Source organism: Nelumbo nucifera, chromosome 2 (assembly GCF_055504915.1).
Source record: "Nelumbo nucifera cultivar China Antique chromosome 2, China Antique-T2T, whole genome shotgun sequence".
NCBI lineage: Eukaryota > Viridiplantae > Streptophyta > Magnoliopsida > Proteales > Nelumbonaceae > Nelumbo > Nelumbo nucifera.
The window spans coordinates 47,870,128-47,881,939 of NC_142650.1; the positions used below are offsets into that span (position 1 = coordinate 47,870,128).

General features: G+C 41.8%; 1 protein-coding gene across 1 annotated transcript; it reads right to left on the reverse strand.

Moving 5' to 3' along the window:
- Positions 1–3,306: 3,306 nt before the first annotated feature.
- LOC104602496 (WRKY transcription factor WRKY24-like) lies at positions 3,307–6,810 on the reverse strand. Its single transcript, XM_010266210.3, has 5 exons — positions 6,406–6,810; positions 6,089–6,274; positions 5,247–5,896; positions 4,970–5,131; positions 3,307–4,116 (listed from the first exon to the last, which is right to left on the reverse strand). The coding sequence occupies exons 1-5, from the start codon at positions 6,739–6,741 to the stop codon at positions 3,639–3,641; spliced, it is 1,812 nt and encodes a 603-aa protein (XP_010264512.1). The 5' UTR covers positions 6,742–6,810; the 3' UTR covers positions 3,307–3,638.
- Between the last annotated feature and the right edge of the window lie 5,002 nt (positions 6,811–11,812).

Consider the following 11,812-nt stretch of genomic DNA (forward strand, 5'->3'; position numbering starts at 1 on the left):
GGATCACATCCACACCAAAATCAATTTGAACGGATTGGATGGACCAACAAGACATATTAAATTGGACCAGTCCAGATTCAATAGTCCAAAGTGTTTATTGAAGTGGATTGGAGCTGGTCCATCCATAACAAATTTATATTGGATTGGGTTGAATTAAGCCAATATTTGATTTATTGATAGAAGATACAAATATAAGCATCAATGGAGCAGGTTTAGATTAGAAATAATCTAAATTAAAATAAATTTGAATAAATTAGACGGTCCAAATATTGAATTAGACTGGCCAAAGTGGTCCAAAATATTCATTGTATTGAATTAAACCTGGCCTGTTTGTATTGGAAACACATTGGACTGGATGGGATTGAATTAGACCTGGTCTATTTGTATTGGAAACACATTGGACTGGATGAGATTAGATCAAATCCAGTCCAATTGACACCCCTACATCTATTACAATGTTGGATCTTAACCAATGGATAATGCGGTAGAAAAATTTTAAACATCATAGTGATAACACGGCAACCCATGGAACCAAAGCTTTCAATTTGAATACCAATCAGACGACAAAAAGAAAATCTTCAACCACCCTGATTCGCAAGCCTGGAAATCTCCCCAAATTTAGTGGTAAGAAGTATGGTTTTAGTAAAGTGGTAGAGTTTGAAGGTTTAATGCCTAAGATATTAAAGATTGTTGAGCTAAGAAGAATTGGCTAATCTTGCTACACTGATTTTCTACAGCAGACACAGAATTTAGAGTAGTAGTAACCTGACACGAAGATCACTGAAGCCGAATTATATACTTTATAAACGACATAGCTGGTGAATAGACAATAGTGTAGATATAGGCAGAGTCCCAAGTTGGGTCAACTCTTGTTGCAATTCAGTAGATCAGCCTTGGTGTGTTGGTTGGTTCGTCTTGATGATCAAATTCTTGGATTTTATCTTCTCAACTATTCTCTTAGGAACTAATTAAGATGGGTCTACATCTCACGAGTCACGACCCAACTAACCCTGTAGTTGTATTGAGCCCAAACCGACAATGTTCTGCAAACCATTACTAGTCGACGGAGGAGATGACACAAGAATCTGAACAATACAAACTATTACTAGTCGACGGAGGAGATGATACAAGAATCCAAACGATACAAAGTACAAACCATTACTAGTCTACGTCAGCCCCAGGCTTACCCAAGTTGCATTCCTACCCTACAGCCTGGGTTCTCCATGGCTGTATGAATTAACTAATGTGTCACAAGAATAGAGGATGTAGACATGCAGCAAAGGCTGTCAAATTTTGACAACGAGAGTTTTTTCTTTGGAATTGGATGGAGTTTTGTCAGTTTGTGATAAGTGTAAATACAAATGTGTATATAAGTATAAATTAATACAAGGTTTAGAAATACTGTATACAAGGTTCTGCACTGAACTTATAAATGCATTTACACTTTCCCAAACTGAGTTCAACCTTAAAAAATTTTAACATGTATTAGACATATTGTATTATATTGTAAAAGCACTGATATTGCAAATACTAAGGTTGTGTTTGATTTGAAGGAAAATGTAAGGAAAGGAAGAGAAAGATAGGGAAAGATAGGAAATTTCCCTACTTTTTTTCAAACATTGCCTAAAGATTTGGGATTTTGGGCGGGGTAGTTAGGCTTAAGAGTTAAAACCGATCCCTAACCAATTTTGAGAAAAAAAAAACAAAAAAAAAATGCTTTTTGATATTGAAACACCTAATATGACTGCTCCTGATGCATCGGTTCCTGTATGTTGGATGTATTAATACTTTAAACCCTTCATATTCCACCTAAAAAGAAATGGATTTAATGAAAAGGATTAATTATACTTGAAATCCAACCCTTTTGTGGATTTGAATTTGTCTTTCATATTCGTGTATCATGTTTAGTTACAATCGAATAGATCTCTCTAATGTAATTTATAAGTTATTAAGGCTCAGTTTGGAAAGAGTATGAATACAAATATATACAGTACAAATAAATGTAAAATAATATAAAATACATAATTTTGTACTCTACATATTTATATTTGTACTCCTTCCAATTTGAGCCTAAGTAGCACCAAATATTGAAAATGGACTGAATCAATAACACAAGTACCGACCCAGATGAATTAACTTTATGACTGAAGTATTTTGGTTTGGATCTGGTATACGTCATATTAAAGAGGTCTGAAATCAGATCTACTCCCTGCATCCATCTAGATTCCAATCTGGTAAGACTTTGGATCTCTTGCCCATGAGAACTCTATTTACACCTACCCACAATAAATTACCCCCCTCCCTCCTGTAAATTAGGAACATCTCCCTATATATAATACTATGTAGGGATGAGATATTCTCTATATGTAACTATAATAAATATGAACAGAATTCTCATGAGCAGAAAATCTAAACTCTCTGGTAAAGACCTAAAGATCCCAGGTTGAAATTTTTAATTCACTCCAGACCCATAATCTTTGCATGTCTCAGCGCGGGCGAATTCACATCAGAGCCCGACAGAATGCGCCCCACGAGTGAGTCAAGTGACCAATAATACATTACAACCGTATATTAGAAACATCTCTCTTACTTGCTGTGGGGCACTTGTGGGGCGCCCTCTTACGGGCGCAGATATGAATTCAGCGCGGGCGTCAGCGTGGTGTGGAAATGTGTTGTCGGGGAAGCGTCTGTTGGGAGTAGATCGGAATACGGTTGGATTAAATGCCTGGTGGGGTACGGGTCTAGAACAATGAATCCAGACAAAATAAAGGATTAAAGAAAAAGGAAAAAAAAAAAAGAAGATGGATATATAAATTGAATAAAAAGATAGAAAGGATTTTCTTGAAAGGACGACGAGACAACGTGTTCACCAAGTAACAACCGCTTAAAATCTTTGACCCATTCAAAGATGGCATGCTGCTTTCCACTCTAATTATATAAAATGCAATCAATGCAAGGGCTCTGATTTTCTATAGTTATTGAAAATGACTGTTTTGCCCACCCCAACATCACTTTATCTTACTCCTCCTTACCGTCCACTGTGGCATATATATATATATATATATATTTATATGCTTCATCATTTCATTTTATTTCATTTTATTTTATGTAAAACTTTGTCCATAAAAGTTTGGCAAAGATTTTAATGATATTTGTCAATGTATCACAACCTTCACCCGAGCTTGAAACCCATAATATTAACATAGAACAAGCTTTGGCATCAATCTTCTTCAAAATTCTAATGTCTCACATATTTGTATTTAATTTCATGGAAAATCAATCAAGAATATTTGAAGATGGGAAACAGAACCGAATTAAATCTATGTCTCTTTATATGTGAATCCATTTTGTTCCATACTTGATGATACATGTATGAAATGAGGCCTTCCCTGAACCCAATCAAAAGAAGAGCCTCCGAACAAATGAACAAATGAAGCCAACTCCATATCGGTTTTAGGGAGAAAAAAAAAAAATTTACAAACCAAAATCCCTACAAAATATACATTACACAATAACCAAACAAATTTGACCATTTTCCTTAATTTTATTATTGTTATGAATCGTTTCGAAACCGTAGCCCGTAGCCCGTCCGTCCCCCCGTTGTTCCATTTAACTAAAAAAAAGTTAAATAGCAAATTTCAACAAAGCAGCGACTCAAGAAACAAGTCGTCCCTGGGCTCTTCTTTGGCTCTAGAAGAAAAAACAGTGTCCGATTGTTGGGATTGGTTCATGTAGGAGGAGGCCATGGACATGGAGTTTCCGAATCCTGAGAATCCGAAACTGCTGGGGCTCTGCAACATTTCGAGTGTAAAGGGTGTTTGAGCTTGACCTTGAGAGCTGTGGAGGGGGTTGGTCGACGAGGAGGAGTTCTGATTGATGTTAGTGCTGGGCCTGGCTGTAGCTGTAGGCCTTATAGCCATAGTTGCTCCCGCACTGTTGTTATCGGAGGAGGAGGAGGGTCTAGTGATTGAAGAATGACTACTGCTGCCACGAGCGGCAGGAACGTCGTGGTTGTGTTTCCCCTCGTAAGTCGTAATCACAGCCCTCAGGTCGTGGGATGCTCTCTCCACATGCTTCCTCACTGGGCATCCTGCGTTTGTGCACTTGTAGTAGCTCCTGCAAACAAGCAACCAAACAAAAGGTTTAGACTTAGAGAGAGCTAGACGAGTCTCGAAGCTGATGATAATGCAACTAATAATGGAACTAAATTCTTCTTCATTTCCATGTACGTAGTTGCTCTCTCCATCATTGCAGATTAAAATAGTTAAAACATATCAAACTCTTCTAGCTAGAATAGAATAGAATAGAATTAGAATTTGGTGTAAACAGCGAAGACATATTGGCTGTAATACGACTAGATACCAGACATGATTTTTGGAGGATGCATTCTGGAGCTGCTACAACCCAGGCATGTACACAATGGGCTCCCTAACTCAATTAAACAATATAATGAACATGGCAATGATCCATACAAGTGGCATTTGTTGGGATGACTGATATGCTTATTTAATTATTTCTTGGGTTATATGTAGTGTAGTCCATTGTACACATATTGTTTGTGGCAGATCCTGCCCCAACAGAGATGTGGTTTAACATGCCCAATAGCCAATATCATCACTTTGATACAAGTTAAGCTATCAGCTTATCAAATCTCCAAGGGGCAATTTAATGATTTTATTTGGGCGGTTTATTGTCGCCAAGCATAGGGTGATAATTTGTAATTTACCATAATATTTAAACCCAGGACTGAGGACCCCTGGACCCGGACTGACCATATAGTTTTTGATAACTATCGGCCCTATAATATGATATTCTCGCCTATATATTTCTCAAAAACTAAACGCCTTTTTCTTACCAAGAAAAAAAATAGTTTCGACTATGATACCGGAAACTTATAACCAGTCAGCCGGCATCATAAAAGATGTAATATAACCAAAAGTAAAGTAATTTATGGAGGAAGAATACTTGCCTCGGATTGGGGTTCCCCTTCACTACTTTCTGCCCATATTTTCTCCATCGGTAACCGTCATCGAGAATATCAATGTCGCTTGTCGTTTGAACTACAACTCTTGGTTCTCTCACAGTTCTGCTCCCAGCAGCTGAAATACCCTCATTTTCACCCTCTTTCTTCCTGAGATTTGGAACGAAAGAACAACTATTATCGGAACCCAACTCGCAACTTGCTTAAACAAGGCACAATTCTTTGATCAGATGGATAATTTAGTGGAGAGAAAGGTAGAGCTTACCATCGTTTGGCATCGGGTTCATCTTCTTCTAAATCGTCTCCAGCTGATTTACTCATCTGAGAGGTCTGATCAAAATCGTCATCCCCCATCGAAATTGAAGAGTTCTCCGGGGTTGCAGCGGCGGACTCCATTTGAGAACTCCCTCTAGTTGCGAATGATTGGTCAGGGATATATAGGGTGGGGGCTGCAGAGGGTTGGATTTGCTGAGAGCACGACGACGACGATGATGATCTTCTGGTTGACTGAGGCTTGGGGTGGTTGTGGGTACCCTTGTACACTATCTCGGTTATCTGTCCATCCAAAGACCTCTCCACTTTCTTCTTAGTTGGGCAATTTGGGTAGGTGCACTTGTAATAACTACGTGGGTTCTCGCTTCCTTTCACCTGTTTCTGCCCATATTTCCTCCAATTATAACCATCATCTGATCTCCTTTGCTCTCTGAGGGACTGAGAAGGTTGAGGACACTGGTTAAAATCAGATTGGAATCCGCCGTTGTTTTGGGCGTTAGCTTGGATGCTGGAAATCTCGGGTGAGAAGCTCTGAAGCGGAGCAAATTCGGACTTCACCATGGACTTCCCAGATGAGAAACCACTTTGCTTGGTGGGTTCTTGATAATTCCAGGCTTGCTCAAGTCCTTTCGAGTTTTCGTCCTATTTAATTAGATTGCAACAAAGTAAACTCTTAATTATCATCAACCATATATAAGAGGATTAAAACAACTGAAAACTTGCAATTAGAAAAAGCGATAAAAAAAAGAGGAATCCGTTCATCTAACTAACTAGGAGATGGAAAATCGATTACGAAGAAGAGGGAAACTGTATGAAACAATGGATTGATTATACCTTAGGAATCGTAGTGGTAGAGGACTGAAACATGGATGCCGATCCCATAGCGGGCCTGGTTTGGGGTTGGAAGGAGAAATCCGAGTTTTTGTCTTCCTGCTTGACACTTGGCTGGTAGTTGAATGAATTATTTCTCCAGTTGGATGCTTGAGAGAGAAATTTCCCAGTCGTAGGAGATGGTAGAAGCTGTTAATACACACGAAAGAAGAAACAAACATCAGTAAGAATTCTCAAGATAAATCGACCAATCGAACACGCTGAAACAAAATAAGGAGATGGGTATTCAAGTAAACATGAGAAATGAGGTGTATACTTACATTAGAAGCGGAGAGAAGGACAGGAGAATCCAACAGTTCAGCTGGGCTCAACCCTGGCGGTATAGCGAAGTAAGAAGAAGGAGAAATAGATGGAGGAGAGATGGGTAATGAAGGAGGTGGAATAGACTTGAACTTTGGAACACCGGCTCCAGTTCTATCGGCAATATGATCAGACAGTCCTCTGCTGACCGTAATTTGGTCTTGCTTCTGAGAGTGGGCGTCATCGTCGCCGGTGAGAAGGTCGGAAAACGAAGTAGTCATGAGATGGTTGGGGAATGAGAAGGTCGTTGGATGGGAATTCACAGATCTCTCAAGGCTCGCAGATGAAGAGGCCATAAGAGAGAAAGGGGGAAGATGAAGAAATGGAGAGATGAGGCGGTGCAACCGTATTTGATTTGAACTTGAAGAAGAAGAAACGAAATGAAAAATGGTCACGTCTTTAAGCTCCAAGGTCCCCAGGAATCTTCCTAGAAGCTGAGAGGGAGGAGTTTTGACCAAAGAAAATGTCTCGGTCAAAATATGTGCGTTTGACTGGCGGCTCTCTCTCTCTCAAATTCTCTCTTTTCTCTCCACTCTTATTTGTCTGGCAGTATGGCTGTGATCGGCTCTCACCTCTCAGTTTGTATTTTAATAAGATTTTGATGGTTCTCCAATTGCAATCCAAGATCCCAACATTTTCGTCAAAATTACCAATTTTGCCTCTGAGATTTCGCTCAATGACACATTTCAATATTTTGACTTTTGAGATGTGTACAATGACTATAATGTCCCTGCTACGAAGAAATTAACAACCTAAAGGACAAATTTCATTCTAAGGCATTGAATATTTGGATTGAAGGATCCGGTTGGACCGGATCCATATCAATGTACAAACTTCCATGAGTGAGGGCGGCCGAGTGCTACGGCTAGAAGAGGTGAAGTTATGGTCCATGGTAGATGTGTAAATCCGGCTGTGTTGGGCCGGTATGTTATGGCCCACGTGTGGCCTGTGTAAAGTGTGGGTCAGGCCATGCTTTCTTCTCCTGGGATACTTTGGGGGGTCAGTCTAGCATGGCCCATGGCCCAAGCTCGTGTCGGGCCAAGCAAGTTGCAGGTCGTGTGGTGGGCTTGACTCATGTTAGGCTGGGCTATTAGACAGGCCTTGGGCCTAGGATGAATCAGGCCAAACTTTTGTTTTTTGTTTTTTGTTTTTTTGAAATTTTGATTTTTTTTGCTACTTAATACTTCACTATCCTTAATTCAATAATAAAGAAATTAAAGAATATTTAAATATTTAATAAAATATAAAATGGAAAAGAAATTGGAAAATTAGGAATTTTATTTCTTAATTTGAACAATACAATGGTCAATGGGATGAATGAGATATAGAAAATGGAATAAAATATTAAAAAAATATAATACAATTATAAATTGCAAAAAAAATTAAATTGTTGAAAAATTAACAATTAATTTAAATAAAATTGAAAACAAATACAATAATTTTAAAAATTGAAAAAAATTATAACAATTGAAATAATAAAATATTGAGTATACAAAAAAAATTAAAAATTATTGGCTTCATCATTTTTCTTCAAGTTCCACCCCCACCTGCATCTTCATCTAATCATCTTCTTGATTCTCATCATTTGCTTTAGGTGAAACAACATGTGTAATGTCATGCTTTCCTTTGTCTTGTAATCTGTCTTCAACCTCCAACCAATCTTTTAAGGCAGTTGCACATCTCTAGACTTTCATTATTTATACAGTTTCTCTTATTGTCCAACATCCTAGTACTTGTACTAAAACAAGACTCCGATAGAATTGTAGACACCAGAGGGATTAGTAGACCACGTGCCATAGTGGCATGGACTAGATAATATTTTTATGTCCCCTCCACAAAGCTAAAATATCAAAATTATCACATCCCACATTGTAGGAATCAGTTAAAGTAGAAACACTTGCTTGTAAATAAAAATTAAGTTAGTAAATGAACTTGATGATGAACTGTTAGTAGATATCTACTTCTCATGTATTAGAGACCGAATTTTGTCTTTTCCACTATTGAAACTAGTTGTTTCAGAAGTGGAAGTTGCACTTGTACAAAATTTCCTATGCCCTACCACTTGATATTCATATAAACTATTAGCTTCTTTTATTTTATTTCCAATTTCAATATTCATATTTTCACAATGTGATTCAAGTAAAATTTCTAAACTATCTTTCATAATCCTAGGATCTAATATTATAACTAAGCAATAAAGGGGAGAAATTTTCTCCCAATATTTTTTAAATTTATTTTTTATTATTTCAATAATAATTTTTCCTTAAAAACACAAAACAATATTGAAAAAAAAGGTGTTTCTTTTCACAATTAAGTGCTAGAGCGAGATTGAGAGAGAGAGAGATTGATGATGCGGCACGATCCGGGCACTCCTAACTGGCTGCTGACTGGCTCCTAGCTGGCAACGGATGGCACCTAAGAGGAAGAAGACGAAGGATTCCCTGGGGATTTGCCCGACAGGAATACTCCGAAGCTTAAGTTAGAATGCTGGGGGAGAAAGCAAAGAGTGTAAGAGGCTAAGAGTGTAGGTCGCGCTGGATCACTAAGTTCTCAAGATTAGCTCGAGAACAAGTAAGTTTCAGATAGGATCTCTGATGTTCGAGAGAGAGAGCTTCCCTTCAACTAGGGAGCTCTTATATAGGCGTTCTTGTCAAATCGGGCGTAACCGCCACTAGGCTTCTGTCGCAGCCGTTACCTGCCAGGGCTGCGCAGGTGACCGTTGTAGGGTACTACCCAATTGGATGGGTGACACGTCCCGGGAGGACAGGAACGCCATTATCTGTCAAGAGACGTGGGTACAGTCTGCCGAATGGACAGGGACTGCGCCGTCAGTCAAGAGGCGTGGCGTTACTTAGTCGCAAGCTACCCTGTCACGCAGCGAGCTATCTTGTCACGAGCTCCCAGGGGTACTTCGAGCTGACCCTCATCAGGATTGCCTTTGGGGTAGTCTTTTTGCCTAAGTGTTGGAGCGAGCTGGTTACCCTAGCTCGCGAGTTAAGATAGTCTTAGAGTATTCCCTTTCGGTAGCTCGGAGGACCTCGAGCTCGCGCTGTAGCGAGCTCTCCCTATAGCAAGTTATGACGTAGCGAGCTGTCCTACAGGCTCGTTACTTGGTCGCAGTCAGGCTGTGGTGCTGAGATGTTGCTCGTGTTGAGTTAGGTCCACGTGTCATTGTCTCAAAGGGTCGGGTCAAATCATCCTCCATCAATTGCCCCCCACTCCTCGGGCTAAGAGTGTTATCTTAGCGTGAGGAGTTCATGAAGTGGGACAGGTGGATTTGACCGAAGTTCAAACTTGATTGACTACTCGCATTAAATGCGTGCACAGAAGTCAGGAGATTTCTGACGTTTCGAATGCTGAGAAATGCGCTGAAGCGGCTCTTAACTCTGGATGTCGTGCAGCTGTCATTACCTCAATCATGGGAGACGTGCAGCCAGTCACATTTCGGTTTCAGAAGACGTGCGGTCTGAGAAATGCGCTGAAGCGGCTCTTAACTCTGGATGTCGTGCAGCTATCATTACCTCAATCATGGGAGACGTGCAGCCAGTCACATTTCGGTTTCAGAAGACGTGCGGTTAGCTTGACTGCGAACCGTCAGGTCTGCCTCAATCTGGGCCGTTGGTCTAGGGGCACAGTGGCTATAAATAGGAGGGCCCCCATGCCTCATTTTCTTTCACGCTAACTTGCTGTCTTCGGATTCTGAGGTCGCGCATCCATCTAGTCTACCCAAGCTCTTCTGTTCACACTATTTCATCTTTCTAGTGAGTCATTCATTCTATCAATCATGTCTGGGTACCCGTACCATGTTTATCCCCGGGACGGTGACCAGGACGACGATGCCCCCTCGAGCTTGGGGGGAGGTTGGGAGAAGGCTCGGGAGGCTTGGGAGGCCTCCGGCGATGTGGCTTCTACCTCTCGGGGCAAAGAGCCCGACACCTTCGGTCCCTCCTCTATGACGATGAGGAGACTCAGATCTCTAGTCCGCCATTTTCACCTTCCCGGGGACCTTATCTACGATCTCCCCTCTGGTAACTTTCCTTGCGAGCATGGTCCCAATGATATAGTAATTTTCCAGGAACAGCTTGAAGGCTGGTCTGTGTCTTCCCCTGCACCCCCTAATAGTGGAGGTGTTGAATCATTTTAACGTCACCATTGACTAGCTCCATCCCAACGCCATCCGGAATGTGATTGGGACCATTTCCCTGTGCTATGAGTATTGCCTCCCCCTTGATCTCGATATCTTTTCTTCCATTCTCTATATTAAGAATGCCACTCCCGGAGCGCCTCCGGAAAGGCGTTCTTATTACTTTTCTCCCCGCCGCGGCTTTAAGCTTCTACACGACCTGCCGAATAGGGTTCCCGCCTAGAAGCAGGACTATTTTGTGGTCCGTAACCCCAAGGGATGGCCCTTCCCAACTTCATGGAGGGGCGCCATCCAGGACCCCGGGGCTGAGTTGGACTCTGAAACTCGAAAAATGCTGCTATCCTGGGCAGCTGTAGGCCTTCTCTATTCAGATTACTTGACCGAGGAGAAGCTCGCGTAGGCTGGCCTGAGCCCGGGTAGGTTGCCTTTTAGGTCATGTAGTGCCTTGTAAAATTATATCATGTGTATACATATATTTTCTTTTTTACTGGACTAATATCTTGTGGTTTTTTGGCAGCCATCATGTCTGGTGTTGACGTGCACCGCCTTCTTTCCAGCAACCAAAAGCATAAGGCTAAGAGGTCGCGTCCTGACCAAACTCCCACTTCTGGGGGCACTGAGTTCGGGTCTGCTGAGCCAGACTTTGTTTCTCCACCGCCTGAAGTTCCACCGGCCCCATCTGAAGGAGGCGCAGGAGAAGGTGGCCTCGAGGAGGGCGAGCTCCCGAGGCAAGGGGTGATTCCTCCTGATCCCTCCCGCCCATTCCCCTACCCGCAATTCCTGGTAGGGAACTAGGAGGGTGTCAACGACTACATGTGGCTGGCCAAAAGAGCCGAAGGGCAACCTGCCACAAGGAGGTCGCTAGGTGGGGGGAGATGGAGCCCACAGCGCTCGTCGCGTTTTCTGCCTCCCTCCTGTATGGTGGTAAGTAGTCTGTTCTTTTTCTTCTCGTTCTTTCCCTTCTTTTGCTGTTCTCTGACCTTAGTCTCTTGTTGTCAGGTGAACACCGCCATCCACGCCATGGCCCTCCAGACCAACATCCACTCCGGCGACGCTCGCAATCAGAGGGCCATCGTCCAGAAGCTCCAAGGCGAGCTCCTTCAGACTCGCAAGGGGAGCGAGGCCCAGGAGCTGCTCGCCCGTGACCAGGAGGCGCAAATCACTAGGCTTTCTGAGGATAGCGTGCGCTACAGGGAGGAGTCATCGAGGGTGGCAGCAGAGAG